The following is a 22,722-nucleotide window of genomic DNA, read 5'->3' as shown; positions in this document are numbered from 1 at the left end:
GTCCCAGGTATTTGTTGGACATTTTTTTGAGCCGCGCGATAGGCACATTCATGCTCAGCTATAGCTATTTCTCTCAGGTGTGTGTGAAATGTCTATTACAAAATTTTTTGAATGTCGGAACGTTGTCGAGGGAAATTCTTTGACTAGTCTATGCTGGATAAAGTTCAAAATGGGAATCTCGCAATATATTGCGTTGGTTACCTCGGCGTTCACATCTTCTTACAGGGTGTTTCGATCGAAAAACTGTATGACATGTCTAGTTTTTGTCTTGAACAAGATATGTCTTTGTGTTGAAGGATAGAGTTTCTTCCAGTATGATCTGGTATTGAAATTAGTTGACTGGCTTATCTGTCGTCTCAATTGTGAAAGTCAAAGTCAGAGCAGCATCGTATTCTGCTGAATCCTCAAAGGCGTTATAATTTTGGCGAGAGAGGGCATCTGCCAAAAGGTATTTTTTGCCTGGTTTATAGGCTTTGCAGCGTTTAATCTTAGCGTTCGGATTATTATTTGGTGATATGGTGAATGTCAACGGCTGGTGATCTGTATAGATTTTTAGAATTTTAACTTCATACAAGCAATTTCTGAGATTTTTCAATGCCCAGTGTGCGCGACATCATTGTTATAAGACTGCACCAAGCCATTGGCCTGACGCGTCTGTCGTTATCTCAAATGGTTTTTTGAAATCGGGATGTGATAACATCACACCCTCGGAGGCAAGCAACTCTTTTAGCCTGTTGAATGCATCTAATTTGTCTGGGATTAATTCGAGTTTTACTTTTCTCGAGTGGTTGGCGCTTATTTTTCCATTTTCGCCTTTTAAAATCTCAGTTAGGGGTTTTGCGATGCTGGCGAATTCCGCTATAAAGCATCTAAGGCCAAACAATGTTTTTGGTGGTTGGAAATCCTTTATGGGCTGAATTTTATCAGCCGATCGGTGATTTCCGCCTCTGCATAGGGTAAATTCCAAACATTCCACATTCTCTTTGAAGAGCCAGCGTCCCTAAGACTTTTCAAGACCTACCCAATGTGCTTGATGTGGTCTTCCTTGTTAGGGAAGAAAATTATTACGTCATCAACATGCTAGGCGCGTTTTTAAACCCAACTGGAAGCCTGCAAAATTCATACTTCCCATTGTTTAAAGAGAATGCACTCTTTTCTCTGTGCCTTTCCGTCAACTTAATTTGGTGGAAACCCGATTTGAGGTCCAGTATTGTGAAATGCTGGGCCTAACCCATATTCGACAATATAGTCGATATTGTAGGGCTAGGGTATTTATTATCGTCGGTTGTCTTTTGATTTAACTTCCGAAAATCAATTACCAGACCCTTTTTTTTTATGTGGCCCAACTCATGGACGACCCACATTGGGTTGTTATATGGTGACTTTGAGAGTCTAATTATGCCGTTCGCCAGTACTTATGGGTATGGCGTTAGCTATCCGGTCAATCATCTGATTGAAAGTGGGTCTGACCGCGGCGGGAACATCCACGTCACTAATTTGGAAATGGTTCACTTGTTTGCATGTTATAAACGCAATTTTTTATGTCCCTCGGTCGTGTTTTATAATGTTGCTAGTCAAATCTATTTGGGCGTTAATCTGTTTTAACAGATCAAGGCCGAATATGCCATCGAAATCTTGTAATTATTCTAGCATTAAAAAGAATGATTGTTCGTCCTGCAACCATGTGTCTCATAAACGGGAGCAGGGACCTTCCGCTAAAAAATTTAAAGCATTCTTTCTTGGGACAAATGGTTAAGGTTTTATTGGGTCCTCATAGACTGGTCCCATAATTTTAGTTAAGGCGGGAGGAAGTGTCCTCTTCCATTGGTTCGGGGCCACGCCTTTGTGGCTTTTGACACTGAAAGCGCTGTTTTGAATTGCTTGCTTCCTGCTGCCCTTGATTATTGTCTTTCTGACCCTTTTTGAGAATTACCCTCATTCTCCTGATGACCGTTTTCACGCCAGTTGTGGCTCTTTTGGCCACTATACTTTTGGCGGGTTTCTCCAAGATGCTTTGCAAAGTTGGCTCCAAAGATGCCTCTCTTTGCTAGGGCCAGGGCAGTTGGGAGGTCTTGGGGTTGAGCTGGGAAAACGGCCCACCTCAAGGACTTGCTCAATCCCAAGACAAAATATGAGCATATATGAGCATCACTCCTGAATTTTTCGTTTAATATAGCCGCTGCCGGGGGTCATGCGTCATTAAGGTCATGTTTGTCAGTAGTGTACGTTTTTTTTCGACTTCCTCGTAGTACTTTAACAATCCTGGTCACCTTGCTGAGCGTGCTTAGTTGTTGTTGGACCACTTTCACTGGTGTTTTGTCAGCAAACGAGAATTCCAATCTGGCAATTATCGCCCTAAAGTTTTGTTTTGTTGATTAACTCACTCAGCTATTACTGGGGGTTTGTTTTTTATGTTTGTCTTTTTATTTAGCTATTGCTGAGTTTTTTATTTCGTTTTTTGTGTTTCGTTGCTTTGTGCTTTTTGTTATCGATTTTTATCACTATTTTGTTGTATTGTTAATGGTTTTTATCGCTTGTTTTTATTGTTAATGATTTTTATCACTTGCTTTTATGAGACTAAAACTCGCTTTATATACGTTCCGCGAAGTTCTTTTCTTTGAGAAAGTTATGAAGATCAACTCTCGGTGTGGGCTTATTTATTTAATGCCATTTGGCGCCAATTAAACAAGACCGATTTGTATTCAAGATTATAATGAATTTATTTTTGGTTGCAGTTCGATTGAACTATTTGAGAATAAATTTAACACTAAAGCTTGAAGTAACTTAAATGAACGCGCGAAGCCGCCGCTGCAGGTAGACAAGTCGGCAGAATACCGAGTCGGCGTCTCTTGCGAGCGATCAGGCCACTTGGGCGTGCGAGTGTCAAATTTTGTCTGCAACTCTGTTACAACGGCATCCGGCCCAAATGCCTTATCAGCTTTTATTGTCACGCGCGTGTTAACTTGTACACATAATTTTTGCCTTGCGTGAACTGCATTTTTGATAGTAAAACATTAAAATATGCCTATCTTCCATCTTCGATCAGCACCAAACAAAAACCATTCAAAAAAATTTAGCAAGTTTTAAAAAAAAAAAAAGCCATACCATATCAGCTGTTCAAATATAAAAACCCAGCGGACCAAACTGTCTCAAATGATATCGCAAACTGCTCAAACTCGAGACTTTACCCGACAAAACTCTCGCAAACACATCAGGAAACGATAGCAATATGAATCATATGTCGTTCAGTTTGTGGCTGTCAAAGTTTCACTTACGACTGTCGCAAGAAATACGACTAGCGGGCGTTTTGTGATATTTTAAAAAACTCTCTTAAAAGATATCGCAAAAGGCTGTCATGAAATATGATTTGCGAAACTTTTTTTGTTTCATGCCCATTTTGTTCCCATAAAAATGTTTGTTGCTGTTTTTTATTAAATATTTATTTGATTTTAAATTGTATTTCAAAGTTAAATAACATTTAATTTAACTTAAAATTAAAAGGCATTTTTAAAGCAATCTTATAATTATAAAAAAGTGAAAATAATTTTATTTACAACTATTTAAAACAAAACTTAATGTGTTTTAATTTTTTGTATATTTATTTAAATATATTCTGAAATTAATTAATTACTTACCTCTCTATAGAAATCCAAATTTATACAAATCACTTATCACTTTGACCACGTGTCTGCTCGCTTAGGCTGACAATAGAAAAGAGAACAAAGGAATTTTTCAACCCCCAGAAAGCGGTCTGGGTAGCAAAAACAACAAAAACAACAAGCATCCGAATGCCACTTCGTTTTTACTCTCTCGCTCTCATGACAATGTGGCACTCTCTGAGCACGATCAACATTTGAAACAAAAACAACACACCATTCTCTCTACTGTGCACGCATTTTGATCGCAAGGATCTCACTGCAACGCTCGTGTGCGAGTGTTTTGCGATAAAAATATATCCCAGTCGTTTTCTCATATGCTCGAGCTCATTTGTGAGCATTTTGCGAGACTCTCTTTAAAGGCTCGCGTGTTGTTGCGCTGGGAAGGTAAAGCGATTAAGTGTGAAGTTGGCTGCGAAAAAATTCAATAAGATCAGTTGTTGTCATCAACTTTTGTCGAAGAGCCGGCTACCTTTGCCCTTCAATGTTTTTATACCCTAAACCCATTAAAAATGGGTATAAGGGTATATTGTATTTGTGCGAAATCCGAATGTATGTAACAGGCGGAAGGAAGCATCTCCGACCCCATAAAGTATATATATTCTTAATCAGCATCAATAGACGAGTCGATCTAGCCATGTCCGTCTGTCTGTCCGTATGTCCGCCGTCCGTCCGTATGTATGAACGCAAGGATCTCAGAACCTATAAGAGCTAGAGACTTAAAATTATAGATGTAGGTGCTCCTAGTATCCGCGCAGGTTGAGTTTATTTCCGATAATCGATAACTTACTCCGTTTCCAAGCAATCGATAAAAATCGATATGGATATCCTGTTTTGTTTTTGGCAATTTTGGTAAATATTAAGAGCTAGAGTCACCAAACTTGTCATATAGCTTCTAAAATAAAATATATTTATGCATTCTATCCATAGATGCGTATCGTATAACAAAACATCTTCAATAGCTTCCTAGATCAAAAAATTATCCAACACGAAATAGTGTGCTTGGTTGTTCAAACATATTGAATGCTTCTATTAAACAGGGTCTTGTTGTAATACCATCTCGGCGACCGCAAATCCCAGTTACTCTACTTTTTTTTTCAAAGCAAGCATGGTATATTTAATGTCGATGGTTTTTTTAAATTAATTTTCCTTGAACCTTTATCGGTTCGATTTTTTCATGTTGCCACGTTCGCTCATTCCTTTTTATACCCTGACCCCATTAAAAATGGGTATAAGGGTATATTGTATTTGTGCAAAATCCAAATGTGTGTAACAGGCAGAAGGAAACATCTCCGACCCAATTAAGTACATATACATTAATTCTTGATCAGCACCAATAGCCGAGGCGATCTAGCCATGTCCGTCTGTTCGTCCGTCCGTTTGTATGAACGCAAGGATCTCAGAACCTATAAGAGCTAGAGACTTGAATTTTAGAATTTTAGATGTAGTTCCCGCGCAGATCGAGTTTGTTTCCGATAATCGATAACTTACTCCGTTTTCAAGCAATCGATAAGAATCGATATCGATATTCTGTTTTTGGGCAATTTTGGTAAATATTAAGAGCTAGTCACCAAACTTTACATATAGCTTCTAAAAATAAAAAAATATATATAAGCATTTGATGTTGGAAGAAGAGGGTTCAGGGTATCCCCTAGTCGGGAGCTCCCGACTAGAACCTCTTACTTGTTTTTATTTACTACCCACACCAAGCTATAATAGGATAGGATCTAGATGACCGAATTTGAGAGAATATACGAATAAAGCAGAAAAAGTTTAACTGCAGGTATTTAAGAAAACTTATGCTGTACTTATGTTTATTGTGAAGTTCCAGTCCAGAGGTACAACCTATAAAAATTTTAATTGATTTAATTTTCATGATGCCACGTTCGTTCATTCCTTTTTTTACCTTAAACCCATTAAAAATGGGTATAAGGGTATATTGTATTTGTGCACAATCCAAATGTATGTAACAGGCAGAAGGAAGCATCTACGACCCTAAAAAGTAAATATATTCTTGCTCAGCACCAATAGCCGAGTCGATCTAGCCATGTCCGTCTGTCCGCATGTATGAACGCAAGGATCTCAGAACCTATAAGAGCTAGAGACTTGAAATTAGATGTAGGTGCTCCTAGTGCCTGCGCTGATCGAGTTTGTTTCCGATAATCGATAACTTACTCCGTTTCCAAGCAATCAATAAGAATCGATATTGATATCCTGTTATTTGGGCAATTTTGGTAAATAATAAGAGCTAGAGTCGCCAAACTTGACATATAGCTTCTAAAATAGAATATATATATGCATTTAATGTTGTGAGAAGAGGGTTCAGGGTATCCCTTAACGGGAGTTCCCGACTAAAACCTCTTACTTGTTTAATATCATTAGGTGAACAACTGTCGAACTGTCGAATGTATACAACATGAAGTTCAAATTAAGCGATCTACCTCTTGACATCAATAAATTCAATTAATGTTTATAATGTAAAAATTAAAAGCAAGAGATTCGAGGCACAGGCTTGAAAGTTTATATATAAGACCTCTAACCTTGCCCTCGCGAAAACAAAAATTAAGCGGGAGGGCAAAAATATTTAGTAAAAACCTTTAAATAGAGATGTTAAAATGCCGGTATTTTATTAAAGTCAAAATCAAAATGGAGCGCAAAAAAAAAAAACACGTCTGTTCACTTCAAAGATAAAAACGAATGTTATCACGAGTTAAGGTAGCTGTTAATAACCGAACTTCACCTTTAACCCGTCATTATTGATGTCTTCCTTACCAACAACTCCAAATAAATTGAATAAAATTCAGGTATTCCCAAAATTATGCTTGGTTTCCGTCTTCTTGTTTGTGAGTGTCTTCGATAAAAACAGCTGATTTGAATAGCAATTGAAACTGTTGAGATTGAGTGTCTCTAAAATTGTTTTTCTACACCACGTTTTTTTCCATTTCCATTTTTTTTTCATCTCTTGATAGTACAAAAAGTGGACATAAATAAGTTATAATTGTCTAATTTGTTGGGTGTATATAGCAGATTCGCAATTGTGATTGCATACTACTCTGTGCTATGTGCTTATGTTTTAACTCGTTATTTTTGCATTAAAAATGAAATGTTGTCGAGTATAGTTGAAGCGGTGGCAAATAGTTCGGTTGGTTACGGGTTCAAGTCAAATTGAGGAAACATTCGTTATATTTTGTTATTTAAATTGTTTACTTCTAAAGCAAATGTGCTACTAGCACGCGAGTGCGAGCTGCATTCGATGATTGCAAACATTTCCGACTATAGCCTCTTAATAACATTACATTTAGGATCACAAAAGATTGTGAAAGAATCATAATAGTAATTTTTTTTAAAGATGATATTTCATGAGGAATCGAGATATATAGGTTTGAAATTGATCCGCAAGAAAAAACGGGCTGGGCTGGATTGCGCGCGGATCTATCTCTGCATCTAGAAACTAAAGGTGCTTCAGTTTTGTTGATCGGGCAGATTCCTAGGTAAGGTCTATATGCAGATGTCGTACCACAAGGGTGATATTACAACAATCCCTTGGAGAAGGAATAACGGCTACATTGGGGATGTTCCCAAGCACGTCCAACAGCGGCGAAGATGTTTGTGCAGATTTAGCAGACTAAGTAAAAAATTGAGACTCTGTGACTGTCAATTAGATGGAGATAAAAAATTTTGAGTTGCAACGGGGCCAAGAGGTTAATGATGATGTAGCAAAATTAATTTGAAACGCCTGCTTTTCATAACATGCATGCCTCCTATATGAAAAAGGCGAATGATTTTTTGGGCAAGCCTAAGGTTTGGTCCAAACAGCTTCAAACTTCTTTTCAAATATCTTCATTAAAAGTTAATAAAAATACGTTTCAGCTATTTTGGAAATTCGATGCATAAATGCAGTAAATTGGTAAAAAACAAGTAAGAGTTTCTAGTCGGGAGCTCCCGACTAGGGGATACCCTGAACCAAAGACAATATAAACACTAAGATGAGTAACGCCCATACATTTGAATGCGACGCAAAATGTTTTGCCCGGCCTTTCATCTGGCATTTGAGGCTTCGTACGGCATGCCAGCCGACTGGTTGTTCGTTCTCCAAAGACCAGACGAACGAATGCCGAAGTCGCGGCTTGCTGATGCTGGCACGAGCTACGAAGTTAGTCGCCAGCCTGCCTTCAGCAAAGCTGGTCGATGCTGCTTTGCGTCGCTTCGTTTTCAAAGTAGATTGAGTAAAAAAGTTTAGAGCTTACGATCGACGCAAAGTGCTTGTGCTTTATCCATGAAATGCATGCCTTATTTAAATGATATATAACCCTAGATATTAACGAATAATTTCACAGGAAAATTTAAGAACTTATATAATTTTTACACAAGGCGCTTCTTGCGCAATAAGTATGTTAAGAAAATAGCACACATAGATTGATTTCACTTTTCTTTTTGGACAGTGTATGCTCGAGAAAAGTTCTTGTCTCAGCCAATAGCGTGTTTGCACCTTTCGTTGTATGCGTGAATTATACATGCATAAGATCTTCAAAGTACGTATGCATGTGTTGTTATTCACTGATCTGGCTTTAGCTGGCAAGAAATTAATTTTGTTAGTTTTCTAGTGCAGATCATGACCTATCACAAATTTATGTTGATATATGAATGCATTTTGTGTACTGAGGTTGGCTCCGCCCAAATATGTATTTCTAAGTCGATGCAAATACTTACATAATTTATTTTAATTAAATTAATATTATTTTTATTCTCCAATTAAGAAATGAAAGAGTGCAAAAAAATACAATTACATTTCAAGTCGACTCGAAGGTCATATTTAGTTATGACCCCATTATAATTATAATGGTCTCCTCGCGGTGTTCCCTGCTTACTTTGTTCTTTATAATTCGAACAAAAAATAAGAAAATAAAAAAAATAAAAATTAATTAAATGTATCTTTGAAAACAACAAATTTGCACTTATATTATTTTTGGTTGCAGTTCGATTGAACTATTTGAGAATAAATTTAACACTAAAGCTTGAAGTAACTTAAATGAACGCGCGAAGCCGCCGCTGCAGGTAGACAAGTCGGCAGAATACCGAGTCGGCGTCTCTTGCGAGCGATCAGGCCACTTGGGCGTGCGAGTGTCAAATTTTGTCTGCAACTCTGTTACAACGGCATCCGGCCCAAATGCCTTATCAGCTTTTATTGTCACGCGCGTGTTAACTTGTACACATAATTTTTGCCTTGCGTGAACTGCATTTTTGATAGTAAAACATTAAAATATGCCTATCTTCCATCTTCGATCAGCACCAAACAAAAACCATTCAAAAAAATTTAGCAAGTTTTAAAAAAAAAAAAAGCCATACCATATCAGCTGTTCAAATATAAAAACCCAGCGGACCAAACTGTCTCAAATGATATCGCAAACTGCTCAAACTCGAGACTTTACCCGACAAAACTCTCGCAAACACATCAGGAAACGATAGCAATATGAATCATATGTCGTTCAGTTTGTGGCTGTCAAAGTTTCACTTACGACTGTCGCAAGAAATACGACTAGCGGGCGTTTTGTGATATTTTAAAAAACTCTCTTAAAAGATATCGCAAAAGGCTGTCATGAAATATGATTTGCGAAACTTTTTTTGTTTCATGCCCATTTTGTTCCCATAAAAATGTTTGTTGCTGTTTTTTATTAAATATTTATTTGATTTTAAATTGTATTTCAAAGTTAAATAACATTTAATTTAACTTAAAATTAAAAGGCATTTTTAAAGCAATCTTATAATTATAAAAAAGTGAAAATAATTTTATTTACAACTATTTAAAACAAAACTTAATGTGTTTTAATTTTTTGTATATTTATTTAAATATATTCTGAAATTAATTAATTACTTACCTCTCTATAGAAATCCAAATTTATACAAATCACTTATCACTTTGACCACGTGTCTGCTCGCTTAGGCTGACAATAGAAAAGAGAACAAAGGAATTTTTCAACCCCCAGAAAGCGGTCTGGGTAGCAAAAACAACAAAAACAACAAGCATCCGAATGCCACTTCGTTTTTACTCTCTCGCTCTCATGACAATGTGGCACTCTCTGAGCACGATCAACATTTGAAACAAAAACAACACACCATTCTCTCTACTGTGCACGCATTTTGATCGCAAGGATCTCACTGCAACGCTCGTGTGCGAGTGTTTTGCGATAAAAATATATCCCAGTCGTTTTCTCATATGCTCGAGCTCATTTGTGAGCATTTTGCGAGACTCTCTTTAAAGGCTCGCGTGTTGTTGCGCTGGGAAGGTAAAGCGATTAAGTGTGAAGTTGGCTGCGAAAAAAATTCAATAAGATCAGTTGTTGTCATCAACTTTTGTCGAAGAGCCGGCTACCTTTGCCCTTCAATGTTTTTATACCCTAAACCCATTAAAAATGGGTATAAGGGTATATTGTATTTGTGCGAAATCCGAATGTATGTAACAGGCGGAAGGAAGCATCTCCGACCCCATAAAGTATATATATTCTTAATCAGCATCAATAGACGAGTCGATCTAGCCATGTCCGTCTGTCTGTCCGTATGTCCGCCGTCCGTCCGTATGTATGAACGCAAGGATCTCAGAACCTATAAGAGCTAGAGACTTAAAATTATAGATGTAGGTGCTCCTAGTATCCGCGCAGGTTGAGTTTATTTCCGATAATCGATAACTTACTCCGTTTCCAAGCAATCGATAAAAATCGATATGGATATCCTGTTTTGTTTTTGGCAATTTTGGTAAATATTAAGAGCTAGAGTCACCAAACTTGTCATATAGCTTCTAAAATAAAATATATTTATGCATTCTATCCATAGATGCGTATCGTATAACAAAACATCTTCAATAGCTTCCTAGATCAAAAAATTATCCAACACGAAATAGTGTGCTTGGTTGTTCAAACATATTGAATGCTTCTATTAAACAGGGTCTTGTTGTAATACCATCTCGGCGACCGCAAATCCCAGTTACTCTACTTTTTTTTTCAAAGCAAGCATGGTATATTTAATGTCGATGGTTTTTTTAAATTAATTTTCCTTGAACCTTTATCGGTTCGATTTTTTCATGTTGCCACGTTCGCTCATTCCTTTTTATACCCTGACCCCATTAAAAATGGGTATAAGGGTATATTGTATTTGTGCAAAATCCAAATGTGTGTAACAGGCAGAAGGAAACATCTCCGACCCAATTAAGTACATATACATTAATTCTTGATCAGCACCAATAGCCGAGGCGATCTAGCCATGTCCGTCTGTTCGTCCGTCCGTTTGTATGAACGCAAGGATCTCAGAACCTATAAGAGCTAGAGACTTGAATTTTAGAATTTTAGATGTAGTTCCCGCGCAGATCGAGTTTGTTTCCGATAATCGATAACTTACTCCGTTTTCAAGCAATCGATAAGAATCGATATCGATATTCTGTTTTTGGGCAATTTTGGTAAATATTAAGAGCTAGTCACCAAACTTTACATATAGCTTCTAAAAATAAAAAAATATATATAAGCATTTGATGTTGGAAGAAGAGGGTTCAGGGTATCCCCTAGTCGGGAGCTCCCGACTAGAACCTCTTACTTGTTTTTATTTACTACCCACACCAAGCTATAATAGGATAGGATCTAGATGACCGAATTTGAGAGAATATACGAATAAAGCAGAAAAAGTTTAACTGCAGGTATTTAAGAAAACTTATGCTGTACTTATGTTTATTGTGAAGTTCCAGTCCAGAGGTACAACCTATAAAAATTTTAATTGATTTAATTTTCATGATGCCACGTTCGTTCATTCCTTTTTTTACCTTAAACCCATTAAAAATGGGTATAAGGGTATATTGTATTTGTGCACAATCCAAATGTATGTAACAGGCAGAAGGAAGCATCTACGACCCTAAAAAGTAAATATATTCTTGCTCAGCACCAATAGCCGAGTCGATCTAGCCATGTCCGTCTGTCCGCATGTATGAACGCAAGGATCTCAGAACCTATAAGAGCTAGAGACTTGAAATTAGATGTAGGTGCTCCTAGTGCCTGCGCTGATCGAGTTTGTTTCCGATAATCGATAACTTACTCCGTTTCCAAGCAATCAATAAGAATCGATATTGATATCCTGTTATTTGGGCAATTTTGGTAAATAATAAGAGCTAGAGTCGCCAAACTTGACATATAGCTTCTAAAATAGAATATATATATGCATTTAATGTTGTGAGAAGAGGGTTCAGGGTATCCCTTAACGGGAGTTCCCGACTAAAACCTCTTACTTGTTTAATATCATTAGGTGAACAACTGTCGAACTGTCGAATGTATACAACATGAAGTTCAAATTAAGCGATCTACCTCTTGACATCAATAAATTCAATTAATGTTTATAATGTAAAAATTAAAAGCAAGAGATTCGAGGCACAGGCTTGAAAGTTTATATATAAGACCTCTAACCTTGCCCTCGCGAAAACAAAAATTAAGCGGGAGGGCAAAAATATTTAGTAAAAACCTTTAAATAGAGATGTTAAAATGCCGGTATTTTATTAAAGTCAAAATCAAAATGGAGCGCAAAAAAAAAAAACACGTCTGTTCACTTCAAAGATAAAAACGAATGTTATCACGAGTTAAGGTAGCTGTTAATAACCGAACTTCACCTTTAACCCGTCATTATTGATGTCTTCCTTACCAACAACTCCAAATAAATTGAATAAAATTCAGGTATTCCCAAAATTATGCTTGGTTTCCGTCTTCTTGTTTGTGAGTGTCTTCGATAAAAACAGCTGATTTGAATAGCAATTGAAACTGTTGAGATTGAGTGTCTCTAAAATTGTTTTTCTACACCACGTTTTTTTCCATTTCCATTTTTTTTTCATCTCTTGATAGTACAAAAAGTGGACATAAATAAGTTATAATTGTCTAATTTGTTGGGTGTATATAGCAGATTCGCAATTGTGATTGCATACTACTCTGTGCTATGTGCTTATGTTTTAACTCGTTATTTTTGCATTAAAAATGAAATGTTGTCGAGTATAGTTGAAGCGGTGGCAAATAGTTCGGTTGGTTACGGGTTCAAGTCAAATTGAGGAAACATTCGTTATATTTTGTTATTTAAATTGTTTACTTCTAAAGCAAATGTGCTACTAGCACGCGAGTGCGAGCTGCATTCGATGATTGCAAACATTTCCGACTATAGCCTCTTAATAACATTACATTTAGGATCACAAAAGATTGTGAAAGAATCATAATAGTAATTTTTTTTAAAGATGATATTTCATGAGGAATCGAGATATATAGGTTTGAAATTGATCCGCAAGAAAAAACGGGCTGGGCTGGATTGCGCGCGGATCTATCTCTGCATCTAGAAACTAAAGGTGCTTCAGTTTTGTTGATCGGGCAGATTCCTAGGTAAGGTCTATATGCAGATGTCGTACCACAAGGGTGATATTACAACAATCCCTTGGAGAAGGAATAACGGCTACATTGGGGATGTTCCCAAGCACGTCCAACAGCGGCGAAGATGTTTGTGCAGATTTAGCAGACTAAGTAAAAAATTGAGACTCTGTGACTGTCAATTAGATGGAGATAAAAAATTTTGAGTTGCAACGGGGCCAAGAGGTTAATGATGATGTAGCAAAATTAATTTGAAACGCCTGCTTTTCATAACATGCATGCCTCCTATATGAAAAAGGCGAATGATTTTTTGGGCAAGCCTAAGGTTTGGTCCAAACAGCTTCAAACTTCTTTTCAAATATCTTCATTAAAAGTTAATAAAAATACGTTTCAGCTATTTTGGAAATTCGATGCATAAATGCAGTAAATTGGTAAAAAACAAGTAAGAGTTTCTAGTCGGGAGCTCCCGACTAGGGGATACCCTGAACCAAAGACAATATAAACACTAAGATGAGTAACGCCCATACATTTGAATGCGACGCAAAATGTTTTGCCCGGCCTTTCATCTGGCATTTGAGGCTTCGTACGGCATGCCAGCCGACTGGTTGTTCGTTCTCCAAAGACCAGACGAACGAATGCCGAAGTCGCGGCTTGCTGATGCTGGCACGAGCTACGAAGTTAGTCGCCAGCCTGCCTTCAGCAAAGCTGGTCGATGCTGCTTTGCGTCGCTTCGTTTTCAAAGTAGATTGAGTAAAAAAGTTTAGAGCTTACGATCGACGCAAAGTGCTTGTGCTTTATCCATGAAATGCATGCCTTATTTAAATGATATATAACCCTAGATATTAACGAATAATTTCACAGGAAAATTTAAGAACTTATATAATTTTTACACAAGGCGCTTCTTGCGCAATAAGTATGTTAAGAAAATAGCACACATAGATTGATTTCACTTTTCTTTTTGGACAGTGTATGCTCGAGAAAAGTTCTTGTCTCAGCCAATAGCGTGTTTGCACCTTTCGTTGTATGCGTGAATTATACATGCATAAGATCTTCAAAGTACGTATGCATGTGTTGTTATTCACTGATCTGGCTTTAGCTGGCAAGAAATTAATTTTGTTAGTTTTCTAGTGCAGATCATGACCTATCACAAATTTATGTTGATATATGAATGCATTTTGTGTACTGAGGTTGGCTCCGCCCAAATATGTATTTCTAAGTCGATGCAAATACTTACATAATTTATTTTAATTAAATTAATATTATTTTTATTCTCCAATTAAGAAATGAAAGAGTGCAAAAAAATACAATTACATTTCAAGTCGACTCGAAGGTCATATTTAGTTATGACCCCATTATAATTATAATGGTCTCCTCGCGGTGTTCCCTGCTTACTTTGTTCTTTATAATTCGAACAAAAAATAAGAAAATAAAAAAAATAAAAATTAATTAAATGTATCTTTGAAAACAACAAATTTGCACTTTTATTTCCGTAATTTATTTTGTATTACTTAAAAATAATAATAATTTAATTAATAAATTAAAATATAAAAAATTACATAAATATTTGCATCGACTTAAAAATACAATTTTTTTTTATACGGAGCCAACCTTAGTACACGAAATGCATTCATATATCAACAGAAATTTTGGGTAGGTCGTGATCTGCTCTAAAAAACGCAGAAAATTTGTTTCTTTGCCAGCCAGAGACTTTGCCAGAGCAGTGCCTTTTTTTATACCCTGAACCCATTAAAAATGAGTATAAAAGTATATTGTATTTATGCGAAATCCAAATGTATGTAACAGGCAGAAGGAAGCATCTCCAACCCCATAAAGTGTATATATTCTTGATCAGCATCAATTGACGAGTCGATCTAGCCATGCCCGTCTGTCCGTCGATAACGATATTCTGTTTTTTGGGCAATTTTAGTAAATAATATGAGCTAAAGTCACCAAACTTGACATATAGCTTCTAAAATAATATATATATGCATTTGATGTTGGAAGAAGAGGGTTTAGGGTATCCCCTAGTCGGGAGCGCCCGACTAGAACCTTTTACTTGTTTGTTATTTTTATTTATTTATCAACGCGTAGAGTTTTTAATTACTTTAAAATAAAAATTATAATACTTTTTAATAAAAAATATAAATTTCGTTTGAGGGACTTACACGTCTGCAAAGAAATTTAAGTCTGTTGTAGAAGGACAATTTTTTACACTCTGTAGTCGACTAAAATTAATATTTTCTTTTTGTTTTTCCTTACAATTATAACTGGTAATTTTGATAAATTTTGGATTTTCTACTGAAGTTGTTGTGAGTTCAGTAAATGTCATCACGTTTTAAGGGCTGTTATCGATTCTTAAAAATGGATTTGGCGTCATTTTAGCTACTAGGTATTTTAAAGGGGTTTTTTAATGTGAAATTCATGTTACACAAAAAAGGAAGCAAACTGAAAGTTATGACAAGAAATAATTGCATAATAGGTGAAAAACACATTTAATTGGGAAACAAGATGTGTGATTGAAGCAAGAGATGGCCGAAGAACGAACGGAACTTTAGTTGACATTCTGTTCTGTTCTGCGTCCATATGCCCACAACATTTCTTACACTTACAGAAGTACGCCTTCATATATATTAAGTTTGCAAGTCTTAATCACTATTTTTTATACCATTCTTAGGTTTACACAGAATCTATCCACTTTTCGACGAGACGTAGTTAATCTACCAAAATCGGCAACATATTCGACAGGTATGTAAAATACATCAATAGCATCACATTTACTTTTTTGAAAAAATTTGTTTATTATCCTAGCGTCAAAGCGCTATCCATGTAATACATAGATACTTCAAACGGCATAATAATCGAAACAAGATAAATTGATTAAAGTGACCCCATTGGTGCTTGCGAGCGTTTTTGTATGCCCAGAGCGAGAAAAACTACTGAGAGTGGCAGCCGAACGCCGGCCAGCAAATCGGGGAGATGCGGCGCTCACAGCACATCTGTCTGGTTTCTCTTAAGCCCGAGGGTGAATACCTGAAGGGCGTCTCATCTGGATTTCTCACAGTGTGGTTGTTTAGATTTTGAAGACTCACAATTTTCCTTAGGCAGCCTTTCCTTTTTTTTATATACCATGAACCCATAATGGGTATAAGGGTATATTGTACTTGTGCAAAATCCAAATGTATGTAACAGGCAGCAGGAAATATCTCCGACCCCATAAAGTATATATATTCTTGATCAGCATCAATAGCCGAGTCGATTTAGCCATGTCCGTCTGTCTGTCTGTCCTTCCGTCCGTCTGTCTGTCCGTCCGTCCGTCCGACAGTCCGTATATATGAACGCAAGGATCTCAGAATCTATAGGAGCTAGAGACTTGAAACCTTAGATGTAGGTGCTCCTAGTGCTTGCGCAGATCGAGTTTGTTTCCGATAATCGATAACTTACTCCGTTTCCAAGCAATCGATAAAAATCGATATAGATATCCTGTTTTTTGGGCAATTTTGGTAAATAATAAGAGCTAAAGTCACCAAACTTGACATATAGCTTATACATTGGAATATATATATGCATTTTATGTTGGAAGAAGAGGGTTCAGGGTATCCCCTAGTCGGGTGTTCCCGACTAGAACCTCTTACTTGTTTACGTATATTTTTATTACTACTAAAACAACTTTGGTGTTGGAAGAACATAGTTCATGGTATACCCTAGTCGGAAGCTCCTGACTTGTTTTTTTTTTTTTTATTATTTTATTTTATTCTTTTCTTTCTCTTTTAAATTCGATATATTTTAACGAATTCGGTTTTTTTGTTTTAAACATAAATTGAACTTGCTCACACGCTTTTTCTTAGAATTATGAGTGATCCAGTCTCTTCTCAGTTTGACTTTAGTTGATTTGCACTCGCAGTTGTCTTAGTTTCGCTTCTACAGCCCGAAAAGCTCCTGTTGCTTTAGTGTCACATTTATGTGTGCGCCTCACTTGTCGCACTCTGAGTGTTTTTTTTTTTTGTGAATATTTCTCGTAGCGTTAAAGTTTTTCCATGTAATTGTTTTACAAATTATATTTGTCTTTATTTGACTTGTTCTTTGATATTTAGCCCAGTTGTGGGATGTTTTTTTTTTGTATGTTTTACGTTTTGGATACATTTTTGTTGCACAGTTGGTCGGCAATTAATCATTCACATTAGTGGGAATATTATTAACTGCACATCTGCGTTAGCGCATAATTAAAGATAAAACCGGTAGTGGAATGAGTCGTTTATTATAAAAGACGAAGGCGCTCTGGTGTATAGCCAAATCGAAACTTAATCTAAAAGCAATTCATTCTAACGTGTGTTCTGTGTTCTGAGTAAGAGAGCGAGATCCCGATCGGAAAAATCGAAGTAGACGAGGGATCAGAACTTAAGGGAATCAATGGCTACCAACAAATTTTTTAGCTGTCCCATATAGATGTTGAATGGTTAGTGGTACAACCAGTAAATAATACATTTTAGAAATATTTCCATCTTGTGGGTAGCACCTTAAATTTTAGGTAATACTTTTTTACCCAGATTCGACCCGTGCATAATTTAATTTTCAGCACTATCATGACTGCAACTTCTATTTCGAAATATATATAAAGTCCATTGCATAAAGAATTTAGTTGGTATCAACGGTCTCCGCCCATTTAAGTCTTGTGGATAAAATCTTGAACACGAAAAACAAACTTTCGGTTATGGTGATATTTTGCGGGGTATTTTGCGAAAATTGTAATGCAAGTTTCAAATTACAAAGGTAGAAAATCTGTGCATCTCATTTCAGTTTAATGCAAGGGGGATGAGGGAACGTATCTAAGAAGTTAAATTTTATCGATCTGTGTATACTTTACGAGTCATCATATAAAGTTTTGTGCCTTTACCTCTGCTTTGTGCGCAAAACGGGATTTCGATAGCGATTTAATAAATTCCTTAGAAACGAGCAAGTTTTCGGTTATTTGAAACAAATTTTGTACTGGTGCAAAATAAGAAGCTACGTTCAAAATTTAAAGTCTACATCGACTCATTTATACATACGTAGGGACGGAAGGACGTACATGTACTGTCTGTTCAAGAAGCTAGTTCGCATAAAAACAAACAGAGCTATATCAACTTAGAAGTCGATATATATATGCTTTTTAACGGATTCAAAGATTCCTTCTGGGCGTTGTTAATTTCATGACAATACCCCATACAAGAGAATAAAAATATAATAATAAGTACACATATATCTTCAAAGAGGGAAATGTAACGTTATCATGCTATTTTTCGAATAATTTATACATGCGCTCTACACTACCCTTCGTACTTCGCACTAGTACTCTTGGAACTGCATGCATGTAAAATATATGCATGAGAACGCCACAAATTTAATACGATGTTAGTACTTGAGAGTTCAAGGTTTGACCACTAACCATAGATGCGTCAAACAGCAAAATAATCTAAACATGATAATTTGATGCGAGTCCCGTGAGTGTTTACTATTTTGTTATGCCCAGAAAAAGAAAGACTGCCCAGAGTGACACAAAACGCACAAAAGGATCTACCAAAAAACCGAATGCAACGCCAGCCCATAGAAAAAATCCCTGGTTCGCAAGAAATACCGTGATATAATTGCTCTACTTATCCAAACAACACAAAAAAAGTGTGTTTGTAGATCTCGTGGTCTTTTAAAGAGCTATGCAGAAGCGCAAACCCATTAGTGATAGCGAAGCACACGATGCTCATGTATACAAACATATGTTTATGGCCTGTACGAAGTTAAAGGTAACACACATAATTTAAACAAGTAAGAGGTTCTAGTCGGGAACTCCCGACTACGAAATACCATAACCGTCTAATTCCAACACCAAATAAATTAAAACAAGAAAGAGCTACTAGTCGGGAGCTCCCGGTAAGGGAATACCCTGAACCCTCTTCTTCCAATATCAAATGCATATATATTCTATTGTATAAGCTATATGTCAAGTTTGGTGAATTTAGCTCTTATTATTTACCAAAATTTCCCAAAAAAAAGGATATCGATATCGATTTTTATCGATTGCTTGGAAACGGAGTAAGTTATCGATTATCGGAAACAAACTCGATCTGCGCAAGCACTAGGAGCACCTACATCTACGGTTTCAAGTCTCTAGCTCTTATAGGTTCTGAGATCCTTGCGTTTATATATACATACGGACGGATGGACGGACGGACAGACGGACGGAAGGACAGACAGACAGACGGACGGAAGGAAACACAGACAGACGGACATGGCTAGATCGACTCGGCTATTGATGCTGATCACGAATATATATACTTTGTGGGGTCGGAGATACTTCCTGCTGCCTGTTACATACATTTGGATTTTGCAGAAATACAATATACCCTTATACCCATAATGGGTTCAAGGTATAAAAAAAAGGAAAGGCTGCCTAAAGGAAATTGTGAGTCTTCAAAATCTAAACAACCACACTGTGAGAAATCTAGATGGGACGCCCTTCAGGTATTCACCCTCGGGCTTAAGAGAAACCAGACAGATGTGCTGTGTGCGCCGCATCTCCCCGATTTGCTGTCCGCCTTGGTATTAGCCTAGGAAATCGAAGCAAACGATGTGAGATAACACTTCGCAGAGAATTATGCCAGAAGCCTAGAGGAGACGGCCTTTAAATCTGCGCAGCGTTCTAAAAACCAAAAGCATTCTAAACAGTATGAACAAAAAAACAGGGTGTACTATGGACAGGGTTAATGCCGTTCCTTCAAGAGCCAACATGGTGAGCAGCGCCATGCCGAACAATCCCAAAGACCTAAGAAAATTAAATAAGAATCCGCGGACACATTGGATGTAGAGGTTTTCAGTTCAAGGCTCAGGCAGCACACTATCCATCAGCAAAACCAATGTTCGGGGATGCAGAATTTAAATGAACGGGCAGCAAAAAGAGAGAGTGGCAAAGGGTAAACCATGTTGCTGAAGAAGAAGTGGTGATTTTAATTTATCAGTGGAAGGTCCCTTCTGCTGTCCGAACAGCGAAATGTAATATAAGTAATCTTGAAATTCTCAACAGATACGGGGGTGTCCAAAAATTATATAAAGCTTCATAAACTTAGTGTCTGTAGATACCACTTCCCGATCCGTTTCATTTGCGGATCAAATAATAACACTCAAATGCTTGTTGAAAGTACTTGGCGTAGGCATCCCATTATTTTTCTTAGACTCACTAGTTAGATCTGTTAACGCATAGATCTATATGAATACCTATACCAGCTTAAAGGTCATTGAAATCAATTTTGGGAATGTATTAGAAAAGATACAATACCAAAGATGCAAAAATGTTCACTTTACCAAAGTTAATAATGTTAAGCATATCCTTACTAATAGCTTTTATATCCCTACCCAATGGGAGAAGCCGACTTCGAAACTCCTGAAGTAGAAGAGCGGCATTATTAGAGAGTCACGATCCCTCTATAATAATCCAATATAAGTGGTCGACAAATAGGGAAATGACGAGCTGGGTAATAAAAAAAGCAGATGGTTATAGATATTCGTAAGCTTAACGAAAATCCCTGTCAGACAAGAACCCGATTTTAGATATATCAAAGATTTTAGAAAATCTAGGAAAACCCAGATGTTTCACGATACTGGATCTAAAGTCCTATCATCAAATTCTGTTTTCAGAACGCGATCGAGAAACGAATTTACTTTCTGTTAAAAAAGGAAGGTATGAGTTCTTTCGACTCCCATTTGGACTGACAACAAAGGTAGCATATTTCATATTGATGACGTTTTGCGATTTGAAAAGACTTCACTTTCATTGCGCAGCCGCTCTCTAGTATCCTCAAGGCTAAAAACGGTTTAGTTAGTTTACACCCATTTAAGAAAATGCTAATAGAATTGGATGAACCACAACATCATGCATTCGACAAGCTCAAACATATTGGCCTCTAAAAACGTCATGCAATGTTGCGCTATAGCATTACATAAACCAGTCTTAAAACGTTTTAAATTGTCCGTACACTTCATATTTTCCGACCATTTGGAATACATTATCCTTCTCTATAAGAATGGGAGTAAGTTTGTTGTCGAAAACTATTATCCGCTATACCTTAAGCTTGTGAGAGAATTATAGCATCTCAACATTTATGTAGTTCTATTATTTCACCTTCCCAGCATGGGTGAAACGCAGATCTCAAACCATTAACCTTTTTGAGTTTACCTGGCTTGTAATTGATATGTTTAAAAAAAGAATGCAGACTGACGTCTTTAACTGGATTTCAGAGTATTTGAGTAATAGAACCCAAAAGGTTCTTTTCAGAAATCGTTTTCTTTCTAGAATTGCTCTTGGCCTTTATTTTTTTATTTATTTATTTTTTCATCAATGATCTTCCCTCGATACTGTCTCACTCTCGAGTATTGATGTATGCTGAAATTATGGTTTGCATATAAAGATTTGGCATCATGTTATATCTTATTAGCTGATATTGATGTGTTTCTAAAGAAGCCCACCATAAATGGTTCCTTACATCCTTGATAGCTTACCGCTCGAGCGTATTAACCTTGCTTCTAATGAAGTTAATGATCTAGGTGTCATCCTTGATCATAAATTAAATTTATGTTATGACCGTGGTCAAAAGGTAAGAATTGTTTTGGGAATCGTCAAGCGACGTTCGAAGGTGTTTGACTTTCCGTACATGCCAAAACATTTTATATATCTTTGGTGGACCTATTCTTGAGTATGCCTTATGTCACTGGTCACTATAATACGCTTTCCATCAAGGCAGAATTTAAACCGTTCAGAAACAATTCTTGTTGTTTGCCCTTTGAGGTTTTTATTGGGATCCTCCTCGGCGGTTACCGGCGTACTCCAGCAGACTTCTGATGTTTAACCTTTCTTCTTTGATTAATCGGAGTACCATGGTGGGTGTAATATTTATTCTTCTGTGTTGACTAGCCAGTTAAATTTATCTATCCCTACTAGACTAACACGCAATTTTGCACCCTTATCGCTCCAGTTGTGCCCAAGTAAGTAGATAGTCATATTTTTACTGGTAATTGTTTTTGTACATATAGTCGTAGTTTGTCTCGTTTTATAGCCTGAACCCATTAAAAATGGGTATAAAGGAATATTGTATACGTGCAAAACCCAAATGTATGTAACAGGAAGAATGAAGCATCTCCGACCGCATAAAGTATATATATTCTTGATCAGCACTAATAGCCGAGTCGATCTGGCCATGCCCGTCTGTCTGTCCGTCCGTCCGTCCGTATATATGCACGCAAGAACCTTTATGAGCTAGAGACTTGAAATTTTAGATGTAGGTGCTCCTTGTGCCTGCGCAGATCGAGTTTGTTTCCGATAATCGATAAATTATTCCGGTTCCCATCAATTGCTGAAAATCGATATCGATATCCTGTTTTTTAGAATATATATATGCATTTGATATTGGAAGAAGAGGGTTCAGGGTATCCCCTAGTCAGGAGCTCCCGACTAGAACCTCTTGTTTTTTAGTGATATACTTCATTGTCGGCTTACATGTAATTGCTTTTCAATTTGTTCTACAGAACGTTATGCCAAGTGCAGGCGGATGACTATTTATCATAAAAGAATACACTCGAAAACTAAGTAGTGTAATTCAAAGTCGAGCTTGAACGCGAGCTATGAATGAAATCGTATTGGTATCCTTTACCAAAGTAAACTTAAACTTATT

The 22,722-nt window shown here is 36.8% G+C and overlaps 1 protein-coding gene across 50 annotated transcripts in view; it reads left to right on the top strand.

Annotated features, from left to right (window-relative positions):
• The window catches only part of Ranbp16 (Ran-binding protein 16), a 230,827-nt gene that overhangs the window by 67,138 nt on the left and 140,967 nt on the right, over nucleotides 1-22,722 (top strand). For 47 of the 50 annotated variants that reach the window (XR_011417223.1, XR_011417219.1, XR_011417222.1 and 44 more), the window contains one exon: nucleotides 15,705-15,775. Coding sequence is in view for 6 of the 50 variants with exons in the window: in XM_032433193.2 (XP_032289084.1) it covers nucleotides 15,705-15,775 (71 nt within the window). In the remaining 44 variants the exon portion in view is untranslated. Of the gene's footprint in view, nucleotides 1-8,098; nucleotides 8,244-15,704; nucleotides 15,776-15,838; nucleotides 15,883-22,576; nucleotides 22,657-22,722 lie in introns of those variants that run through there. The other 3 variants (XM_032433191.2, XM_032433198.2, XM_070210864.1) reach the window with 3 other exon arrangements.

This window comes from Drosophila virilis, unplaced genomic scaffold, assembly GCF_030788295.1.
Source record: "Drosophila virilis strain 15010-1051.87 unplaced genomic scaffold, Dvir_AGI_RSII-ME tig00001479, whole genome shotgun sequence".
Lineage (NCBI taxonomy): Eukaryota > Metazoa > Arthropoda > Insecta > Diptera > Drosophilidae > Drosophila > Drosophila virilis.
Note: the sequence above shows the minus strand (reverse complement) of the source record. Positions and strands in the feature narration are given on the sequence as shown.